General features: G+C 40.1%; 1 protein-coding gene across 3 annotated transcripts in view; it reads right to left on the bottom strand.

Annotated features, from left to right (window-relative positions):
• LOC142614933 (phosphatidylinositol-3-phosphatase myotubularin-1-like) overlaps positions 1 to 22,756 on the bottom strand; it is a 41,826-nt gene extending 19,070 nt beyond the window's left edge. Inside the window, exons 1-5 of one of the 3 annotated variants that reach the window (XM_075787578.1) lie at positions 22,449 to 22,756; positions 22,285 to 22,353; positions 21,624 to 21,698; positions 20,094 to 20,165; positions 93 to 162 (exon numbers count right to left, since the gene is read on the bottom strand). In XM_075787578.1, coding sequence (XP_075643693.1) covers positions 93 to 162; positions 20,094 to 20,165; positions 21,624 to 21,698; positions 22,285 to 22,353; positions 22,449 to 22,604 — 442 coding nt within the window. In that variant the 5' untranslated portion in view covers positions 22,605 to 22,756. The remainder of the gene's footprint in view (positions 1 to 92; positions 163 to 20,093; positions 20,166 to 21,623; positions 21,699 to 22,284; positions 22,354 to 22,448) is intronic. The other 2 variants (XM_075787579.1, XM_075787580.1) reach the window with 2 other exon arrangements.
• Positions 22,757 to 24,400: the final 1,644 nt, after the last annotated feature.

Raw genomic sequence — 24,400 nt, 5'->3', positions numbered from 1 at the left:
TGGTCCCAAGCCAATTGTGCTACCCCTTGGGATTAACATATCAAAAATAGAAATATCAAAATACCAGAGAAAGAAATTATCAAAATCCATACCAATGACCTGAAGAAGTCGTCGTGACGGTGTCTTGTCAAATTGACGAGGGGCTGATTGAGCCTTCATGACCTACATTCACTTAAAGTAGTAAATTAGACATGCAACTACTTATACTCACAAAGAATCACAAACATTAGGGCGGTACCAACATCCAAAGGTCTAACTACATGGCTGATAAACAACTCAATATATCAATGCAGTCAAAAGAATAAAACTAAGGGAATTGATATCATGAAATAAGTTGAATGTGTCATCTCCTAAGACAACTTACGCACCAGCATGATGATGGTGGACCAGAAATTTGCAAAGATTAAAGCACCTCTCATACTTGCCTAGCAAGTCATATTTTTACTTTGAATATACTTCATAATATTTAATTCTTGAATCTTGCCACAGCCAACAGAAGATCAGAGAGAGAGGAGCTTGAAAGCTAGTGCAGAACTCTAATATGTCTTATATAAATTGAAGGGATGATAAATTAGAAAGCAATTAAAAGAGGGTATCTTAAAACAGTTAAACAAGTAGATGTATCATACTTCGTGTGCATTTGGCATCAATTAATTTAGCTTTTTGCTCAAAGTACGCTAAAACATACTTGTACTTTGAAAAAGTGAGGTTCTAAAAAGCTGTGCATAAAGGCTAAAAGCTGAACGAAAAAGCTGATGCCAAACGCACGCTACAATGACCGGAATAAAGAAGTTCAAAGAAATTAAAGAGATCAGGTTAACAACCTAGAAAGTTTAAGTGGCCTTTGGAGGGACACATGGGTAATGCAACACCCTAGAGGCAGTGGTTATGGTAAAAGGATGTTAAACAAGATCTTATCAACACATATGAGGGCGCAGTCATGTATAAACTAAATTCACAAAGATCATTTACATTGACAATAATGCCAAAAACATTTCAGTGCAAACTTCACGATTCATTGTAAAAGTTGAACCATAATGGAAAATTCAGTGCTCACTCTTATTATGAAGCTTTAAGAGTATCTTATGGGGGCAATGTCCTTGAAAGAGTATTTGGTATGGTAAAATTCTCAAAATGTTGCTTTGTTTTGTGTGGACAGCGGCCTTGGGTGCACTTTTTAACTGTGGATAATTTTATTAAATACTCCCTCCGTCCCAAATTGTTTGGTCTGAATTCCATTTTGGGATGTCCCAAAATTATATCCTATTTGAAAAGTCAAACACCATTAATTTATTACCATTCCCTTTATGCCCTTAATTTATTTGTGGGAGCATTTTTTTTAATTAAAAAAAATTAAAAACCTAAATTTTGAATCCACTAAAGCTATTGTTTTGCCACCAGTAGAGTTTCTAATCTACAGTATTCAAATTTGATTTCAAGATAAAGATTGAATTTGGATTGGGCTTGGGCTTGGGCTTGGTGGCTATAGAATTTGGATTTGATTATAGGTTTGCAAATTGTAAGAGTAGTACACTAATAACTTTTGAAATCTACAATAACTTTGAAAATTGCTTGGCAGTTAGCGCCAATTCTAGAATTTTTTTTTTCTTAAATAATTTTTTGATAAATTTGTTTAAAGGGTAATTTAGGAAATTTCTAACTTTTTTTTAAAGAAATAAGGCAGTTAATGATATTTTCCTAAATAATTGGGATTTTCTAACTAGGCCAAACAATTTGGGACAGAGAGAGTAGCATATTATCCTTGTAAATTGGTGTGGCACATGTAAGTGTAATACTAATAGTCAATCAGTAATAATCTGTTGCTATATAACTCCTTTGGGAGCAAACTGTGGTCTTTTATAGTTTCTGCCTTTGGTCAACTTCAAAAATAGTCTTATGAAATGCAGCTCCAGCTCCTCTTCGCCCTATATGGCAAATTTTAGAGAAAGAGAGAGGTAAATTGGGAAAAGTTTGTGAACCAATTCAATGCTGGGGGGCTAAGCATCGGGAACTTAGTCTTGCTCAATCAGGTCTTACTAGGGATCTTTGGTGGTATTTGGAGAGAGAGGCCATATAGAGACAGGTGGTGGACCAAAAATATGGCAGAATGTGGGGTTGGCGTTCCAATAAGGTTCATGGGCCTTATGGGTTGAAGACGGGTGGTGGACCAAAAATAAGGCAGAATGTGAGTTTGGCGTTCCAATAAGGTTCATGGGTCTTATGGAGTCCACCTATGTAAGAATATAGCGGGACATTCTATCACAGTCCACCTATGCAAGCCAACCAAATATGACAGTACCTTTCAACTTTTTGCCCCATGAGATCTTGAACAAGCCCAAACCAGCCCCTGCAATCCGTATATACCCCCAAGCCCCACATGAGTTTTTCACCCCCAAGCCAACAGAAAAGCCAGCGATGCCTCCCAAGCCAGTGACCACCATCTGTGCCCACCTCTGATCACAGAACCCACAGCCCACAAACCACCAAAAAAAAAAAAAATAGAAGAGAAGAAGAGACCCACACAAGACCCAGCACTCACCAGCCGCCAAAACCTACAAAATCAACAACCACCGCCGCGAAACCCAACAGCCACCAGCCGCCGCGAAACCCAACACCTCACCTTCGACCACTGCCGATGCCAAGGCCGAGACAAGCAAGCTCCGATCTGCACCATCGAGCACCACTGATCGTGACGCCGGTGAGCCCAGGCCGCATCTCCTCCGTTGACTCCAGCGCCACTTCGTGGTTGCTCTACCACCCCTTTTCTTTTTAGTTATGTTGACTTTCCTTTTTAAGTCTGTGGTTTGGTTTCTTTTTTATTTAAGAATGTCGTATGAATCTCTTTTAAAGTCTGTAATGCCTTAAACGCACAGTGTATTTTTTATTTTGCAAAAAAACAACAAAAAAAAATCAAAAGGAAGGAAAAGAAAGAATATATTGCTGCTGTGATAGCCCATTGCATGTATTGGGCCTTGAATTGTTCTCCACAGGTCCACTTTGTCCAAGTCAGATCTACTCACTTGAGGAGCCAAGCCTGTGACTATCTAGTGCAATAAGTTGGCCACTGACCAAGGTACAACTCTTACTTTCTTTTTGGTGAGTTCAATTTTGTCTCCTTAAAAAAAATATCATCTTTATATATTTTATGTGCATATCCCATTTTGTGCTCAAGTTAGCTATTTTATTATGTGTGCTTTCTTTCTGTACCCACTCTAAAATTCCAAAAAAAAAAAAAAAAAAAAAAAAACATAACCCAATTTCTTTTAAGTGTCTTATTCTCATTATCAATTGTGAAGCTTATTGGAATTTGACTTTTATTTAGGCTATTTCTCAATATTGTGAACATCGTCACTACTTGACTGCAATTTATTCCTTTGATTCATTGATCTAGTCTCTACTTGTACTCTTGTTTGATCTTAATTTTACATTGAGAATTGGTTACTTGAATTTTTGAAAATCCCAACTGCATTCATAAATATAGTGTTGCATGCATCTACGTAGTGGTCGCATCATGTCAAACCCTGAACATCAAACCACTTCTGAGTCTAGGCCCTCCTTAGAGCAAACCATAGGAAACCTAGAAAAAAGTGTCCAAGCTTTACTGGATAGGGTAAAGAGAATTGAAGCATCTCAAAGAGAAACTATTAACCATGAAGGAGATAACATGCTTAGGCAAAATAACCACGGTTACTTTAATAGGGCTCCAAACTTTAAACATGATCACTATAATCACAATTGCCCTAGGGATTATGATGATAGGATGTCTAAGGAAAAGATAGAAGCACCCACCTTTGATGGCTGCCTAGACCCATGGGTTTTCACTGATTGGTTACGTCAAATGGAGAAATTCTTTGACTATTACCATTGGGCTGAGAATAAGAAAGTGAGGTATGCTAGGATGAAGTTAATTGGGAGAGCCGATCTTTTCTAGGAGGACCTTGAGGAAACCCTTAGGCGACAACGTGAGTCCCCCATTACTGATTGGCTTGAGATGAAGGATGCACTCTCGAGGAATTATCTTCCTCCAACTTATAGGAGCTCCCTCCTTGAGGAATGGGATCGCCTAAAACAAGGCACTGCTCCTGTGACTGAATATATAGAGAAATTCAAGGAATTTAAGAGGCAGATTCAAATAGTCGAGGAAGAGGTTGTCACACTCAATAGGTTCAAGAAAGGTTTAAATGCTAACCTACTAGGCGAGATTATCACCCGAGGAGTCACTACCTTAGGAGAAGCCTATGACCTTGCTAGGAATTATAAGTTAGCATCCAAATCTATCTTTTGGCGATGTTCTAAGCTCCGGAGTGTTCCTACCAGCCCTCAACCTTTTGGTAGCAAATCTAGACTTGCCTTACCCTCTAAGGTCAACCCCAATAGCATCCCAATAGAAAAATAGGACAAGGGAAAAGGTGTGATCAATGAGCCCTCAAGATTAGGCTCTCGCCTCCAATGCTTCAAATGCAATGGGGTTGGACATATCGCAGCTAGATGTCCCTCTAGGACCCTTGTCATTCAAGAGGATGATGAAAAGGTAGAAGATGTTGAAGAGCTGGTGTATGATCCAAATGTTGAAGAAGTCCAAGATGTTGAGGCAGAATGGGAAGATGATCCTAGCTATCTCGCGTGCATTAGAGCCATCTCTCCCCAGGTTGATGATTCCAAGGTTGTCTTGGTGCCCCTAGAGTGAATGTGGTAAAGTGTGCTTTGGCAGAACAGAGAGACACTGATGATTGGCGAAGGAGTGTCATCTTCCAAACTTACACCAAGTGTGGAGACAAAACTTGCAAGGTTATTATAGATAGTGGGAGTTGCATTGCGGTGTCTTCTAACGTTGTTTCCCGCCTACGCTTAAAATTAATACCACACCCTAACCCATATAAAGTTTCTTGGGTGGATACTTCCTCCATAGCCATAAAAGAAAGATGTGTTGTCTCACTTCAATTCCTCACCTACAAGGCTGAAATACGGTGTGACGTAATTCCTAGGGATGTAGGGCATATTATCTTAGGTAGACCTTGGCTTTATGATTTGGATGTCACCCTTCATGGGTGATCCAATTCTTGCTCATTTATGTTTGAAGGTAAGAAGATTGTGCTCAATCCTTTGAAACCCAAGCCAATCGACATGAGCAAGAAGCCAAAAGCACCAAAGGCGAAAGGCTTGAACATCATAAGCCCAAAGGCATTTGAGAGGGTAGCAGTTCAAGAATCCATTGTGTTTGTCTTAGTTGCCAGCGAACTTCATGAAGAGCCCGTGAGGAGCAACCTGAAGAAGTGAGGTCCATGCTCCAGGAATTTAAGAATGTTTTCCCAGAGGAACTCCCCGATCATTTACCGCCCATGCGTGACATACAACACGCCATAGATTTTATGCTCGGAGCAACCCTACCTAACTTGCCTCACTATAGGATGAGCCCTACAGAACATGCCAAGTTGCAAAGGCAAGTAGAAGAACTACTTAGGAAGGGTTTTGTTCATGAAAGCATGAGTTGTTATGCAGACCCTGCACTCTTAATTCCAAAGAAATATGGAACTTGGAGGATGTGTGTTGATAGTTGTGCCATCAACAAGATCAATGTGAAATATCGTTTTCCTATCCCTCAGTTGGATGATATATTGGATATGATGGCTAGAGCAACGATCTTTTCCAAGATAGACTTGAAAAGTGGCTATCACCAAATTAGGGTTTGTCCTAGTGATGAGTGGAAAACTGCCTTCAAGATGAATAATGGTTTATATGAGTGGATGGTTATGCCTTTTGGCTTGTCCAATGCTCCTAGTACCTTTATGAGAGTGATGACTCAAGTGCTCAAGCCTTTTATGGGGAAATTCTTGATTGTGTACTTTGATGACATCTTCATCTTTTTATGTGCATTAGTATTTCTAATTAGAGAGCAGAAAATTAGAGAGCACATTGTTGGTAATAATACGTCCCAAAATTTGAGGCCTGGCTACCTCGGATTAGTCACAAAGTTGAGGTTTTTACTCTGTTGATATGGGAGGTTCCATTTTCTTTTTCGTTGAGTCCAACACCTTTGAGTTCTCTGTTGAGGAGGGAGGAACTTATTATATGTTACGCATTTTTTAGAGAAATCGAGATTCTCTCCGATCAGTTTTCATGGGCAAAGAGGGTGCAAATCGTTTGCTAGCTATTGTGGAGGATCTCATGTCTAATGTAACTACTGGAAACTTTGCACGAACCTTTAGAGAGGGTGACAAAGTATTTATCTTGCAACTAGGTTCCAATTCCCATGGCAGATTTTGTATGATCTTGGAACTTGTCCATGGCCGGCAGAAAGGCATTATCGTGGTGCCAAAAGGTAAATTGGGTAGTGGGTGGAGAGGGTTTGGATTTCACTTGCAGAAAGTCATTGTTCCTGAGTCGCTAGTCAGCACACAGCCACAATCTGTCCTGAAACAGACAGTGGAGAAGTCCAATTCTTTTTTGATGGCAACGACGGAGACTGATCGAAGAGGGTGTGGTGGTAGCAAGAAAGGAAAGCCATTAATGCCAAATTTTCAAAATTCAAACATATCAAACTTGCGCAATCATACCCATGATACTCGTGAATTGAATGCCGAAAAAGAACATGCGAGGTCTGAGGCTAAATTTCCATTTGAAATTCAAGATATCGCTGGCAAAGCTTTATTGCTGGATATTTCCATGAGATTGGAGTGTGGACCGGATGGTAGATGGAAGGTTCAGTGATCCAATGTTCAAGAGGTTGTAAAGCCCAAGCCTACAGCTCCCTTCAAACCAAAGCCCAAGCCCAAGCCCAAGCCCATACTAGTCTGGCGACCCAAACCGATACAAACCCACTTTCATTCTTTACCATCTGGCAAGACCCAAAACTCTGGGATTTCTTTGCCATCGGTCTCAGCGATTCCTGAGCGAGATTCCAAAAGCAGTAACGCAGTGGTTACGAAGCCGATTCATTCTCAAGTCGATCCTTGTAGCTTTCTGACACAAGCCCAGTCGTTGAAGCTCGCCGATGACGTCAATATTGATGCCGATATTGAGATTCTTGGCTCCGACAGGGCCGATACTGAGTCTCTTGGTTTCGATGAGGCCGATGAGCAAGCAACCACCTCTGATGGTGAAGATAACTTGCAGCGTGACATCTGATTGTTACTTCAGGAACATTCCGGCAATGTTATCAAGAAATGGGGGAATTCAGAGTAGTGGGTGCTTGAATTGAGAGACGGAAGGAGAGTGGCGGTTCCAATACAAATTTCTCTGCCACCGAGTGAAATCACAGAGGTTCTAGAAGTGCAAAAACAGTTGGCTTTGGTTCCATTAAGTCTTCAGACTCTTTGGAGGTGTCATCAGCTCAGTTTAAAGGGGATGAAGTTCTTGTGGAGGATTGGGTTTCGGACACATATTCGAAGTTTGCTGAGCTACCTAACAATGGGGGTTTGTCACCTCTAGCGGTGGAACCACTGGCCTTTTCTCTACCATTGGGCATGGAAGGACAGGAAATTGTGGGTCTGGAGAGTCCAGTGGAGAAAGAATCTTACTCTGACTGGTTTCAAAGTAAATTCAATGGGTTTGATAACTTCCCGAGCATATCCTTAAAAGGTTTGGAAAATCAAGCAACAAATTTCTTGATAGCTGTTGAGGCTGAATTGCACCGTAGGGCTGCTTTGGAGAATATAGCACGTGACTTGAAGAGTTCAGGAATGAAAGGTATCAGAGAGCTGAAAGGTCTATTCAGTTCAATTAATTATGGTTTTACTTCTTCTAGGCGGAATGGTACTAGTAGGGTGCAGGCACTATCTGTTTCTAAATGAAGTTGAAGATAATTTCTTGGAATGTCAGAGGATTGAATGGGGTTGAGAAGATGCTTTAGATTCGTAATTTGCTACGCTCATGGAGGGCTGATATAGTATGTTTGCAGGAGACTAAACTTGAATGGATCACTAGAGGAATTGTTCGAAGTATATGGGGTTGCCCATATGTAGATTGGCTTTACCTGGGTTCTGAAGGTGCTTCTGGGGGTATTGCTCTGATGTGGGATTGAAGGGTGGTGGAAAAAGTAGAGGAAGCAGTGAGGTATTATTCTGTTTCGTGTAAATTTAAAAATGTTGGGGACCAATTTAAGTGGGCGTTTACAGGTGTCTATGGGCCTAATTTAAACAAGAGGCGTAGGAATATGTGGGAGGAGTTGACAGGGCTGATTAGTTGGTGGGATGTGCCATGGTGTCTAGGAGGTGACTTCAATATAATCCGCTTCCATTCGGAAAGATTAGGGGCTGCAAGTTGTACTCGAGCTATGTATGAGTTTTCTTATTTTATCTCTCTCCATGGGTTGATGGATATAGCTATGGATGGGGGCTTTATACTTGGTCAAATACTTCCTCCGCTTCTAGAATAGACCGATTTCTTCTCTCCGCTTTTGGCAGATCACTTCACTTTGTTCTCCCAAAAAAGGCTTTCCAGAGTACTTTCAGACCATTTTCCAATTTTGTTGGAGGGGGGAAGTCATCGGAGAGGTAAAACTCCTTTTCGTTTTGAGAATATGTGGTTGAAGGTGGAGAATTTTGTTGACAAAGTGAAGGCTTGGTGGGCATCTTACTTGTTCCAAGGCAATCTAAGTTTTATACTAGCTAAGAAGTTGGCAGCTTTGAAATTGGATCTAAAAAAGTGGAACGAAGTGGAGTTTGGTAATGTCACTGTTAAGAAACAACATCTATGGAACAAATTGAATGATTTGGATGTTAGAGAAAAGATTTAGCCTTTAACAGCTGAGGAAAAGTTAGAACAAATTAATCTCCGAACCGATATTGAAAAGCTCACTCTCTTAGAAGAGATTAGTTGGAGGCAGAAGTCTAGGATGTTGCACTTGAGGGAGGGGGACACAAATATCAAATTTTTCCATAGAATGGCTAATTCCCATAGAAGAATTAACGGTATTGAGAGCCTTATGGTTGATGGAATCTTGTCTTCCGATCAAGGTATGATTGCTGATTGTATTACTCAATTCTATAAGAAATTATACTCTAAGGAGCAAGTTGATAGACCATTTCTAGAAGTATTGGTATTTCCAAGAATATCCGGTGATAATGCAGATTGGTTAGATAGACCCTTTGATGAGGTAGAAATTTTTGAGGTCATAAAGAATTTTTATAGTGATAAATCGCCTAGTCCAGATGGGTTTCCTATGGCTTTCTTCCAAGCTTGCTAGGGAATTCTCAAATTTGATCTTATGGCTATTTTTTATCATTTTTATGTTAAAGGCCAGTTTGAGAAGAGTTTGAATGCAACATTCATCACTCTCATCCCTAAAAAAAATGCAGTAATTGAAGTTAAGGATTTTCGCCCCATTAGTCTTGTTGGGGGGGTTTATAAAATCATTGCTAAGGTCTTAGCCAACAGACTTCGCACAGTCATGGAAGATATAATTTCAGCTTCACAGAATGCTTTTGTGAGATACAGGCAGATTCTTGACCCTGTTCTTATTGCTAATGAGAGCCTTGACAGTAGATTGAAATCTGATTTGCCAGGACTTCTTTGCAAATTAGACGTTGAGAAGGCCTTTGATCATGTAAACTGAGGATTTCTTATGCAGTTATTAGAAAAGGGTGGTTTCTCTGCTAAATGGCGGCGGTGGATTTTCTTTTGTATATCTACAGTTCGTTTCTCCATTCTGATAAATGGCTCTCCTTGTGGGTTTTTTGAGAGTTCCAGGGGGTTGAGACAAGGCGACCCATTATCCCCTTTGTTATTTGTACTGGTTATGGAAGCCCTTGGGAGGATGTTGGAAAAGGCTATCCATGATGGTCACATGTCAGGCTTTAGTATGGGTTGTGTAGAAGGAAGATCATTGGTGGTGTCTCATCTTCTCTTTGCGGACGATACTTTGATTTTTTATGGTGCTGATTTGGACCAGGTTCTGTTTCTCCGTATGATCCTCATTTGGTTTGAGGTGGTTTCTAGCCTGAAAATAAATTTGGGCAAGTCAGAGTTGGTTCCTGTAGGTATGGTGCATAATTTGGACTTATTGTTGACTATTCTTGGCTGTAAACAAGGTACTCTTCCAATGAAGTATTTGGGTCGTCCTTTAGGAGCTAAATACAAGGATAAGGCAATATGGAACCCAATTCTGGAAAAGTTAGAACGAAGATTAACAAGATGGAAACGTCTGTACTTATCCAAGGGAGGTAGAGTCACTTTAATTAAAAGCACTCTATCTAATTTACCTACTTATTTCTTATCTCTATTCCCTATTCTTGCTGTTGTGGCTAACCGAATTGAGAAACTACAGAGAAATTTCTTATGGGTGGCATTGGAGATGAACCAAAATTCCATTTAGTTACATGGGCTACTGTTTGCAATCCCATTGCTACGGGTGGCCTTGGGATAAGGAAGATAAGATTTTTTAATGAAGCTTTGCTTGGAAAGTGGCTATGGAGATTTGGGAAGGAGAGGACTGCCATTTGGAGGCAAGTGATAGAGGTGAAATATGGCTATGAATGGGGTGGCTAGTGTACTAGGCTTGTTAATGGTCCATATGGTGTGGGATTGTGGAAAAATATTAGTGGGGGATGGCCTTCTTTTTCCCGCCACATTCTATATGATGTTGGGAATGGGTTAAGAGTGAAATTCTGGCAAGACCATTGGTGTGGTGAGACTTCCCTTGCAGTCAACTATCCGAAACTGTATAGATTTTGCCGAGACAAGGAGGCTAGTGTGGCTGAGCTTATGAAGCTTGATAATGGAGTCCTTTTTTGGGATGTAAGTTCATTTAGGGGTGTGCATGCTCGGGAATCAGAGGCATTGTCTGGTTTCAAGGATACCATTTATGGTACTTCGGTGAAAGGGTTTGGCGAGGATAAGATGTGCTGGAAACTTGATAGAGAGAAGGGTTTTCTGGTTAAGGATTATTATATTCTCTTAGTGGGCTCTAATGACTGTTGCTTTCCTTGGAAAAGTATTTGGAAATAGAAAATTCCTTCTTGAGTTGCTTTCTTTGTTTGGATTGCTGCTTTGGGAAAGTGCTTAACAATTGACAATTTACGAAAAATGAAGATTTGGATATTGGATTGGTGCTACATGTCAAGTGCAAGTGCAATGGTGAATCGGTTGATCATCTTTTTCTCCATTGTCCGGTTGCAATGGACATGTGGGCAATGGTGTTTAGATAGTTTGGAGTTAGCTGGGTGATGCCGCAATCTGTAGTGGGGGCTATTAGCATGTTGGCAAGGCAGATTTGGTTGTCATCGAAATGGATATATATATGGATGATTGTTCCACATTGCTTATTGTGATGTCTTTGGAGAGAGAAATAGCAGGTGCTTTGAAGATAAGGAGAGATCAATCCCAGACTTGAAGCTATTTTTCTTTAGAACCCTTATAGATTGGTTGACTGCTTTGCGGAACCAATCATTTTTATCTTTCTTGATTTCTTAGATTCTTGTAATCTTTGTTCTTGATTGTTTAACCCTTGTACACTCCCTGTGTACTAGGGTGTTTCCTTTTTTGATATCAATAAACATCTTACTTATCAAAAAAAAAAAGTCTAGGATAAAGTTGTCTTCCTAGGTTTCATAGTCTCCTCTAAGGGAGTTTCTGCCGACCCCCAAAAGGTTCAAGCAATTGTGGATTGGCCCGAGCCCAAAAATATCCATGAAATTCAAAGCTTTCATGGGCTCGCTTCCTTTTATCGCTACTTCATCAAAGGGTTTTTGTACCATTATGTCCCACATCACTGCTTGCATGAAACAAGGGGAGTTTATTTGAACAAAGGCTGCTACTAAGGCTTTCAATGAGGTAAAACAAAAGATGACTGAGGCACCTGTCATGCGTCTCCTTGATTTTTCCAAGTCTTTTGAAGTGGAATGCAATGCCTTAGGTATTGGTATAAGGGGAGTACTTAGTCAAGAGCGCCTCCCAATTGCTTATTTTAGTAAGAAGTTGAGTGATGCTAAGCAAAAGTATTCCACATATGACAAAGTATGTCATTATTCGAGCTCTTTGGCATTGGCGCCATTACTTGTTGTCTCGAGAGTTTGTTATCTACTCTGATCATGACGCTTTGCGCTATCTCCATTCCCAAAAGAAGCTGAATTTTAGGCATGGTAGTTGGGTTGAACTCCTGCAATGCTACTACTATGTGGTAAAACATAGGGCGGGAGTTGAGAATAAGGCTGCTAATGCACTACGTCGAAGGGTGTCCTTGCTATCAGTCATGAGTGTTAAGGTTACTGGGTTTGAACAACTCAAGGATGACTATGAGTCATGCCCAGATTTTGGGGAGCTCTACACTACCCTAAGTAATGTCTCACGACCAATCCTGGATTATTACACCCTTCAAGATGGTTACTTGTTCAAAGCCAACAAGTTATGTATCCCTTGGTCTTCAGTGAGAGATTTCCTAGTTTGGGAGATACATGAGGGAGGCCTTGCAGGTTATTTTGGCCGAGACAAAACAATTGACGAAGTGGAACATCAATTCTATTGGCCTGGTCTTAAGAGGGGTGTTGCCAAGATAGTTGGTCAGTGCCATACATGTCAACTAGCCAAACATCGCAAGCAAAACACTGGCCCGTACACGCCTCTACCTGTGCCAGATCGCCCGTGGCAGGATGTGAGTATGGACTTTGTGCTAGGTTTGCCCCGCACTTTTAGGAAGCATGATTCTATCCTAGTAGTTGTTGATCGCTTCTCTAAGATGGCTCATTTCCTACCTTGTTTTAAGACCTCTGATGCTTCTAAGATTGCAAAGCTCTACTTTGATGAGATTGTCAAACTTTATGGTCTTCCCAAAACCATAGTGTTTGATAAGGATGTTCGCTTCATGAGTTATTTTTGGAAGATCTTGTGGCATTTAATAGGCACCAAATTGAAATTTTCAAGGGCATTTCATCCTCAAACTGATGGTCAAACTAAGGTAGTTAATCGTAGTCTAGGCAACCTCCTTCAGTGTCTAGTGGGTGAAGCCAACCGGAATTGGGATTCAATTCTTCCTATAGCCCAACTTGCATATAATAGCTCTGTCAATAGGTCTATAGGCGCTAGTCCTTTTGAGGTTGTGCATGGATATACACCTAGGAAGCCCTTAGATCTTTTGCCCATGTCCCCACATGTTACGATTTCTGAATCTACTGAGGCATTTGCACAACATATTTATGATTTGCATAATGAGATTCGCAAAAAAATTCAAGTAATTCTCAATATAAAATTCATGCTGACACTCATCGGCGTCATGTAGAGTTTCAGGTAGGGGATTATGTCATGATTCGGATTCGACCTAAACAGTTTCTCTCTAGGACCGTTAAGAAATTGCAGGCTCATAGTGCAGGTCCATTCAAGGTATTGAAACGAATGGGCCCAAATGCATGTCATTGACCTTCCTCATGATTATGGTATTAGCTCCTCCTTTAATATTGAGGATCTAGTTGCTTATAAAAGCCCTACAACTATTCTTGATACCCCTTTTGATGAGCCTTTGCTTGATCCTATTGATGCCCCTATTCCTACCCCTTTACCCTTAAATCTGCCCTATGCACATAAAGAATCTATTGATGCTATTTTAGATGAGCAAATTGTTTCTACCAAGGATGGAGGAGTTCACCGTTTCCTAGTTCGGTGGCGAGGGCGACCAGATTCTGATTGCACATGGATTACTAGAGATGAGCTACAGCGACTGGATCCTGACTTGCTGGGTACTATCAGAGCTCTTCAAATTTCCACTCGATGGGGTCGAGTTCTTTTCACCCGGGGGGGAGTTGGGGCGGACACAAGATACAAGCCCCAAATTATACGCATATATGGGAGGAAGAGCAAAAAGAAGACAGCTCAACCTGTGGCCTTATGGATGGAGTCTGTTAGTTATTGGGTTTGAGATTAAGCAAGCCCTAGCATTTAATAATTAGGGTTTCTTCATGCATTTTATTGTTAGCTATTTAAGCACTTTTATTGCAAGACAGTTTTGAGAATTTTTTTTTTTTTTTTTAAAAACGTGCTTCTTTTTACACTGGTGCCGACTCCAGTTTTGCTTGGTGTTGACTCCAAGCAGCCCTTAGGAGCTGATTCCTAGGGTTTATCTTCGATTCTTTTGTTGTTTATTTGTTCCATTGAAATTGTGTGGTTGTCCTACATCACACTCCCTTAAAATTTAATCAGAGTCCTATCTCAAAAATGTAACCTCGTAATCTATAGATTTTTTTTTTTATAGATAATCAGGAAATTTTTATAAATGATAGAAAAAAGAGGAATACAAGAAGTTCATGATGATGAACAAGAAGCAGAAAAAGGAACAAACAGCACAACAAACAGAGGGAAATCAGAAAACTAAGCTAAGGGAGGACAAAAACTCAGCGAGAGAAGAGCAATCAGTAAAACCCCAACACCGAGACCGCTCAAAAAGACTACGATGGCATAAAAGCTTTAACTCATCCAACATCTTCCCTTTGTTCTCAAAAGGATCGACGATTTCGTTCCAACCACATAATCCACATTAAGTACCCCAGAACCAAGTTCCAAATGTCCGAGTTGTGCTTCCCAAGCCACTGATGCCAGCAAGATAACAAACCTGCCACCGATCCTGGCATAACCCAAAGAATACCAAAGGCCTGAAGCATGGAAGTCCAGAAGGAGTGGGTAACAGGACAATGAAGAAGAAGGTGGTTAACCGACTCCCCATCACAGCAACACATACAACTCCTATTAGCCAAAGGGCGGCCCTTTAGCATTAGATTATCCAAAGTAAGGATCCAACCATGAGCAGCAGTCCACAGAATGAACGCCACGCGCTTAGGAATCTTTGGTTTCCAAACACCCTTTCAAGGAAACAAAGAATTGGAGGCATCCCAGATCTCATGGTAGTAAGATCGAGTGTCAAACTTACCATCCCCTTTTAGCCACCAGTGAAGAGTATCTCTCCTATTACCCTGAGGAATACGAGTTTAGATAAGTTGGAGGAGAGAATACGAAGCAGCCAACTCCCAATCTACAAAAGCTCTAAAAAACCTTAAATTCCACACTCTAACAGTTCCCCCTTCTGGAATCCACAAAACCTCAGAGATACAAGCATTCTTGGCCGCTGAACACACATAGAGCTCAAAATGAAGATCTTTTAGAGTGTTGTCACCTATCCACCTATCATGCCAGAAGCAAATACGAGTGCCTTCACCCGCTACAAAAGACAGATGCTTAGAGAAGCTCTCCCACCCTTCATTAATGCTTCTCCATAGGCCACACCCATGAGACCTGCAAACATTAGTCCTCCACCCCCCTTGACCCTCACCATATTTGGTGGAGATAACTCGCCGCCAAAGATGGGTTACTTCATGACCATATCTCCACAGTCATTTCCCTAAAAGAGCTTGATTAAACGGCACCACCCTTCTTATCCCCAACTCACCCATCTCAACGAGTAGACACACCTTTTCCCAAGCCACCAAAGGATATTTGAAACACCCCTCAAAAGACCCCCAAAAGAAATTCCTCTAAATACTTTCCAATCTAGCCGCCACAGCTTTAGGAATAGTAAAAAGAGATAGGAAATATGCTGGGAGACTTGAGAGAGTGCTCTTTAGCAACATGAGTCTACCACCCTTAGATAAATAGAGACGCTTCCACCCAGAAAGCTTCTTCTCCATTTTCTCCAAAATAGGAAGATCGAGGCTATCTTAAAAGAAGTTCCCAAAAGCATCCCCAAAATTTCATAGGCAAACTGCCCACTCTACAATGAAAAATATTAGCCAGAGCATCTAGATTATTCACCTCCCCAATAAGGACAATCTCACTTTTCCCTACATTGACCTTCAAACCCATAAAAGCCTGAAAACAAGACAACACCAACCTTATGGACAGTAGTTGATCCCTAAAGGCATCACAAAATAAGATAGTATCATCAGCAAATAACAAATGGGAAATACTCACACCAACCGAGTTCCCAGCTACCACATGAAAACCCCGAATAAGAAGATTACACTCCTCTGTCTTCTTCAAGAGTCTACTTAAAACCTCCATTATCAAAAGAAACAAAAGCAGGGAAAGTGGGTCCCCTTGTCTCAACCCATGAGAGCTTCCAAAAAAGCCTTCAAGCGATCCATTAACCAAGACTGAAAAACGGATAGAAGAAATGCAAGCCTTAATCCACCCCCTCCATTTCAACCCAAAAGCCATCCGGTCCAACAAGTAAAACAAGACCTCCCAGTTCACATGGTCATAAGCTTTTTCAATATCCAGCTTGCAAACCACACCCGGAATTTTGCTCTTCAACCTGCTATCCAGACATTATTTGCAATAAGCACTAAATCCAGAATCTGCCTTCCGCTAACAAACGAATTTTGAGTCTCAGAGATTAGCTTATCCAAAACCACCCTTAACCTATTAGCCAACACCTTGGACAGCAACTTGTACACACTACCTACCATACTGATGGGGCGATAGTCCTTAATGTTAACGGCATTACACTTCTTAGGAATTAAGGTGAGGAACGAAGCATTCATAGACCACTCAAACACAAAGTGCCGATGGAACTTATCAAAAAAATCCATTACATTCTTTTCCACAACACTCCAACATTTCTGAAAGAAAGCCATTGTGAAACCATCAGGACCAGGGGCTTTATCACCCTCCATCTCCCTTAGAACCTTGATGATTTCCTCCTTCGTGAACTCCTTCTCTAAGGATAACCGCTCATCCTCATCAATACGATCAAAATCTAGCCCATCCATAGTAGGACGCTCCACCTCAGTTTCCTTATACAACCCTTGATAAAAGAGAACTAACTGAGAGTGCACATCCGACTCATCCTCATAAAGAACACCATCCACCTCAATCCTTTTAATTTGATTAGCTTTTCTATGAGAGTTAAAAAACCAAGTATTATTATCGCCCTCCTTCACAAACAAGGCCCGAGACCTTTGCCTCCAGGAAGTCTCCTCAAGAGAAGCCAACTGTTCTATGTCTACTTTGAGTTGAAGACGCCGACTCTGATCCTCAACTGAAAGACCCACTAACTCCTCTCTCGCATCTAAACCCAATAGCTCAGTCAGCATATTCTTCTTTCTAAAAGCCAAATCACCAAACTCCTCCTTGTTCCACTTTTTTAAGACTGCTTTCAGAGCCTTCAGTTTTTTAGCCAAGATGTAACTTGGAGAGCCCTTAAAACTGTAACCATCCCACCATAGCTTAACTCTATCAACAAAACCCTCAGCTTTCAACCATATGTTTTCAAATTTGAAGGCACTTCAACCACGTCTAACAACACTAGCTTCCAACAGAAGGGGGCAGTGGTCTAAGAGAACACGAGGAAGCACACGTTGGGATACATTCTCAAAGTGCTCCTCCCAATTAAGAGAAACCAAAGCCCTGTCAATTCTTGACATAGAGGGAAGACCAGAATCTCTAAACCAAGTGAAGGAGGCCCCCTCTAAAGGTAAATCAACTAAAGAATTATTCTCTATAAAATTCGAGAATGCAAATATAATAGGTCTAAAAGTCTTGCAGCCAAGCCTCTCACTAGGGAACTTGATTATATTAGAATCCCCTACTAGACACCAGGCTGTGGGCCACCTGGCGCGCACCTGAGATAACTCCTCCCACAAAGTAGGCCGTTGTCCATTGTCATTAGGGCCATACACACTTGTACAAGCCCAAACAAAATCATCCACCACTCCTCTCAGTAAAACACTGACAAAAAACTGACCAACAATAACATCCAATTTCTCAAAAACCCTCTTATCCCAAATCAGCAAGACCCCACCCGAAGACTGCACAGCATCTAAAACAACCAAATCTACGAAAGGACTTCCCCATAAACTCCGAACAAAGGCAACGTTAGTAGAAGATACTTTCGTTTCTTGAAAACATACAATATCGCACTTCCACTCTTTTAAAAGGTTCTTACAGACCTCTCTCTTCCGGGGATTGTTAAGCCCCCGTACATTCCAAGAAAGAAGTCGTAAAGTCATTTAAAACTACGGACAACCCCAAATCAGTCGAAGAAGCTCTACTCCTACTCCTTGGATCGACACCATCATAATTAACATAGGAAATAAGCCCCTTAAGCTCCCTGAGGCCTCATGACCCTGAGTTTGCAGGTCGCTTAGACACCCCATCGTCATTCACTTTGAGGCATTCCTGTTCCAGGACATGAAAGAGGGCCAAACAGTGAGCTTCATGTTTCACAATAGGTAAACCCACCATTTTACAAAAAAATTTCATCAGCTTGGACACCCAAATCAAAGGTGGACCAGACCCAGTCACCTGTATTCCCTTGACAGAATCCTAAACCAACAAACCCACGTTAAGATCATTGGGAACCCACAGAGACAGAGGTTCACAATTCAACACACAATTATCTTTCTCTCCACTGCTACAACCACTGTCAACCACCCCACTTGGCTCCCATGGAAGAATGTGAAGCCTAGAATCTAACTGATATTCCCCAACTAAATCCACCTCTTCTACAAGAACTACCCCTTCCCCAAACTCAACTTCCAACCCATTACCCAAATCTGAAAAAGGAAACAAACTATTTTGCACCACCAGCTCACTCCCTGCCATTTCCGAGTTTATCACCAAGTCTTCGGTGAACCTAGAGTCCCAAAAGCCAACACCGTGAGTCACCTCAGCACCGGGGCTCATGAACCCAGAAAAATCCATGCTGGCATCAAGCTTAGCGGTATCGGAACTACAACCAAACTCCGATACTTTTCCGGTCATTCGGTCACCACACGCTGTCGTCGTCATCATCTCATCCCCCCTTGCTTTCGCGCCCTCTTGTCTCTCTAACGGAAGCTAGGTCTCCAACGGCTTCAGACCTTGAGACACCAACACTTAGACATCGCGATCTGACTTAAAATTGTGAGAGTGGGCTAGGTTTGGGTTTGACAGCTTTGGGCTTTGGCGAGGCCTCCAAACTAAATTGGGCTTGGCTGAAATAAAAGGGCTCAGGGGAATAGAGTTATGTCTGATGGGCTTAAAAGGTTTTAAAGGTTTTGGGCCCACTTCATTAACCTCAGACCACACTAACGCCCATCTCCCATTTAACCCACGCTCCAAATGCATAAAAATATCCAAGGACAGTTCAAATTCCAACCCGTCACTTCCAACTTCCTTAATCGTTGACAAACTCAGCCCAAGGAGCACCCTCTGACCTAAAGTACTACCCTCGCTGGAATCCCAGTTGTCACGGCTGTAATCTGACAAAAGCTTCGCTCCAAGCTACTCCCTCTGTCCTAGGATGCTTTTCTTGCAGGTAATACGACTGCGATCTGACACAATCTTCACCCCACCCAATGCAAATTTCTTCTTTCCGTCTCCTCCGCCACTAGTATTTTTCCATTTCCTCGCCACCACCACCGCATATGACGTTGAGGCATCTCTTTTGGGAATACTTGAGGTTGCTTTGCCTATAATTTTTGCATCGCCGTGATTATGAGGTCTATCAATCCCCACCGCCACCTTAGCCTTTGGTACACTCTGTATACTATGAGGCGCACCCTGACTGCTAAGAGAAGCTAGTTTCAAAATTCTCCTCAGGTTTAGGCCAAAGTCACGCCAGCCACTACCCAATCTTCCCTCAGGTATCACAATATTCCCCTTCCGTCGACCATGAATAAGTTCAGAAACCATTAAAAACTTGCCATGGACGTTGGACCCCAATTGAAGGATGAAATCAACCTCCCCCTCTCTAATCGTTCTTGCATAATGACCAGGTGTTAGCTTTGAATTTAATTCCTCCAAGTGGAACAAAAATCTGTTTGCAATCTCCTTCCCCAGAAAAACAGAGCGCATAGAAGTATGGCCTCTCTCAAAGATCCGTAAAGAGAAATAAGAACCCCCTTCCTCTACGGAAAACTCAAACGTTTTGGATTCAATAAAGAAAAAAGTGGAACCGCCCATTGCAATTTATCTCAGAGGGAACATGAAACATAATGCAGTAGGTTAAAATTCTTAGTCTCTGCTCAGATAAAATTCTTATTGGGATACATCATAACCACTCTTATGAACAATGATAGATATATGTATACTCCAGCCTGGAGAACCAAATTGAATTTTCCACATAACATTACCATGACATGAACACAACAAGAGAAATGCTGTGGGGGGGGGACCCTACAGAAATGAGAACTTACCATTTTGCTAAACTTTTCTATGGTGGTTAGTGGAATTGTGCCAAGTGCAATGATATTCCTTGTTCCCTCACTCTTAGAAAAGAAAAGAAAGAATATTAGAAAAAAGTGGAGGCAATGACGCACAATATACAAAATATATAAACATACACACGTCTATTTGTACATAAATACATACACCCATCCACATGGGCACACTCACAATTGCATAAATACATCCATGCACATACACAACACACATGCATACATATGGAGATGCTTATATAGATACATTTGTGGAGCATATTCGATTCTAATAGATGTAATATCTATTTTAAGCTTCTGCAGACCACATGGGCTGATAATAGTATTGAGCTAAAACAAATGGAGCATAGGGGATCAAGTCATACAAACATGCAATAACAGCAGTTAATTATCAGCAACTTCTTTTTTTTTTATTGGTCAGTTTACACACGCACTCCGTGGGTCTTGAACCCATAATCTCACCCTACACCTAGCTCTTACAAAGAGGAGGAGGTGCCAATTGAGCTACAGCTCATTAGGCTAATTATCAACAACTTGTAAGGGCATTAATGTCATTATCATTTATATTAAATATAATAGGAGGGGAACCACAAATCTCTCCTCAGTTACCATACCAATTTTCTTTTCCTCTTCTTATTCTTCATCTTTTTTCTTCTAATTATAAACATTCATTATACACTACAACATGCTACCAAAGATGATTATTTGATTACATCAGAGACCAATATTATATGAAATTGACTGCTAACGGAATCCGATGTCGCTTTACGTTCCATGCAATTCTTTTCTTTGTTTCAATGTTTACAATTGCAACTTATGACTCAAAGTATTTAATTCAAGCAGATAGAAAATCATTGAAGTCCTATGCATAAAACATCTTATCAACTGCACCTCCCCCCCCCCCCCCCAAAAAAAAAACCCCAAAAGAAACAATTCTAAATTTTGGTACAGCTCTAGGAAGCACGGACACTTCAATTAGGGCGTCATACCCATGTCATACCGGCCGCTTCATGTTATAGTTTTTCAGAAATTGTTCGTGTTGTTGTGTCGTACCCATATCCATGTCAATGTTCATGCTTACTAGGTGCTGCTACAACAGTACCTAAGGTATCTGGTCTTAAATTATTATCTCATGTCTTAAGTTCAACCCCCAACCCCACCCAAATTATTTTGTTATAATGGGCCACCCAATGGGAACCCATGGGCAGAAAATCAGCCGATGGCCCGCCTCACTGGGCTACCCATGGGCCTCAACAGTACCAGGCCAGGCCAGCCATTAGCCTGGTGGGTTGGCGGGTTACTGGACCAGCCCACGGGCCTTGGGCTATTTGATGACCCTTAGGCCTTAGATACCTTCATCATTCTATCGTGTTATTTATGAGGCACACCATAGCATAAAGATAAAAAGTACCAGAACTTAGATTTGGAATGCAATGCACATTGAGGCCAGCAATATAGTCATATCAAGAAAAAAAATTAACATGCAAAAAATATTTAACTCATACTTACTAGAAAAATTAGACGAAAATTGGTTACTATCAAGGTACCCGCCTCATCTGTATTAACAAGAACAACACCATATCCCTGAAAGCAAAGTCCATACACCAAATATATATTAGCCACGCATTTAGATAGCAAAAAACCAGAAAAATGAGTAGAACAAAAACTGAGCCACTATTACTAATATATTAAGAACTGCAAAAACACTCATCGACAATCTAACCACATCTCGAAAGCTAAAAAAAGACGTAGTTAATTCCTCGTCCACTATTTTATTGATTAAATTCAAAGCACAACCATCACAAATTCCATAATTTTTTTTAAAAATAAGTACTAAGAATTTATTGATATAGAAACGAGAACTCTATGTTCACAACGTGACCACAAAGTACCTAGAACAATTATTACAATCAAATCAAAAAGTGAAACTAACAGAATTCCAGAAAATCAAATTCTTGAAAAACTCTCTATGTTCACTGAATATCCAATTTTTTGATTACAATGAGTAGCTACAATCTAATTTTTTATTACAATTTGACACATCTTTAATCTAAAGCAATCCAGAACTGCAATGAAAATGTAACTAGGTTTTTCGAAAAAACATACTAAATTGAGGTTCTAATATTATAGATATAATAACAAGCAATTGAAGCATATAAATTGGACGCACCTCGACTATGACTTGTTCGGCTTCGAGCAGGAAATCGAATTTCACATGCGAAACGTACCGCGAATCGGGCTGTGAAAAAAGGAAGAGAATTTCGATTAAGAACAAAAAGCCCCAAAATACAGAGAATTAGAGAGAGATGAGAGAGAAGAAGAAGAAGAAGAAACCCTAGAATTGGATGGGAATTTGGAGGGGACCTCGATTTTGGTCCATTCGAGGGCGTCCCAGCTAGTGGTGGATTCCAATTTATCGGACTCGGAGGTGTCGCCGCGAAGCGACGTCGTTCGACCACCGCCGCTGCGCTTTCTTGGCGGTGCGGCCATGCGGCGAGTCGAGATTGAATTGTGTTTTTCAGTCTTATCAGAGAGAGAAAAAGTCAGAGAAAGGGACTTGGGGCGTTGTTGAAAGCTTTGAACTTTGGAGGATTCTCTCACGCTCTCTTTTCTCTCCTCACCTGCCGTTCAAGCAAGGAAGACTTCGGGGACAGGTGGAGGATTACCCCAAAAAAAAAAACACAATACTCGTATTATACTCCAGATATGGCTTATTATGATGGTATTCGTATATGTATTGCCTTAGCAACAAGTATGTGTTCTTTTTCTTACCAAAAAAGTATGTGTTTCTTTCATAGCATGTGGACCACATTTTTAGAAAAACTTTACATAATAAAGTTACGCCTATGACTAAAAATAATTTTTTTTTTTTTTTTTTTTTTGGTAAACGACTAAAAATAATTGTTGTGGGCCTAGAAAGCTCAACTTGTTTATTAGAAAGACAAGGAAATTTAATTGCTCACAATCTTGGTAAACACGTTAGATATGTAAGTGTTTTTTTTTTGGCGTGGATGGAGGATATTCTTTCGTATCTTTGTGCTGTATATAAAATTGATATAGCTAGTTTTTCTTAATAAAATTTGCAGCATTTTTCTCATCAGAAAAAAAAAATTTATTTTTTAGGTTAAGCTCTTATTCATGATGTATTCCCATCAATAATAAAAATATAAAAAATATAAATATAAAAAAAAACTTGGTTTAAATCTTAAGGGAGTGTTTGGGAGAAGAGTTTGAATTATGTTGTTTGAGTGTTTCTGATATACGTGTGTATAATATTGCTTAAAACGTGAAAATATATGTTAGAACTTACCTCCCAAACAGGCCAAATGACTTAGAAAAAAGAGATCATAATCAAGTCACATTAGAATGACACCAACTTCCTTGAATAGTTGTCATGAATATTGATCACTTGTTTTACAAGCTGACTTGAATAGTTTTATTACGGACAACTATTCAAGTGGACAACTATTCAAGTCAGCTTGTAAAACAAGTGACAACTATCAAGGAAGTTTTTTTCGTCCACTATTCAAGTCAGCTTGTAAAACAAGTGACAACTATCAAGGAAGCTTTTTTCATCGAAAAAAGCTTCCTTGATAGTTGTCACTTGTTTTACAAGCTGACTTGAATAGTTGTCCATAGTAAAATTTAATCGTATTTCTTCTATATAATAAAAATAAAAAACTAGTTAAGTCTTATGTGTTGTGAAATAGGATATTTGAGGTTCGAGCCATTCAAAATCAAATTGGTGTTTTGACTTGACGTTATGGAACATATGTTATAAGTTCAAATAAGTGATGTTAGCAGTGGACTTAGATAAGTATCAATAAAAGTTTGTCAATTCAATTATAGTTAAATTATGTTATTTATAACACTGCTCTGTGATAGACTCATTAACCTGAAATATCAATTGAATTACAAGACTCTTACCTAAATAAAGTCACTCTTAATTTATTTTAGCCATTGAATTAAAATTTTGATAATTTTTCTCTATTGGGCCACTAATCACTTATTCTCTTTATAATTCATACTTAATTTATATGTTAAATTTTATGTTAATCCAATTTTCATACTAAAATTTAAATATTTATAAATGATATTGCTTTTAATCTAAAAAACATAAAATATTTTTTTAAGTTGATCACACTGTTTAACTTGAAACGTAATTCATTTGACGAAAAAAATCCTTAAACCTAATGCAAAAAATATGTAAATGTAAAATAGAAATTGTATTCATCTGCGAATGATTCCTATTATTTTTTTGTAAACAAGAATTATTTGATTTCTAA

Source organism: Castanea sativa, chromosome 11, assembly GCF_040712315.1.
Source record: "Castanea sativa cultivar Marrone di Chiusa Pesio chromosome 11, ASM4071231v1".
Taxonomy (NCBI): Eukaryota; Viridiplantae; Streptophyta; class Magnoliopsida; order Fagales; family Fagaceae; genus Castanea; species Castanea sativa.
The sequence above is the reverse complement of the archived record's forward strand: the minus strand, read 5'-3'. Positions and strand labels throughout refer to the sequence as shown.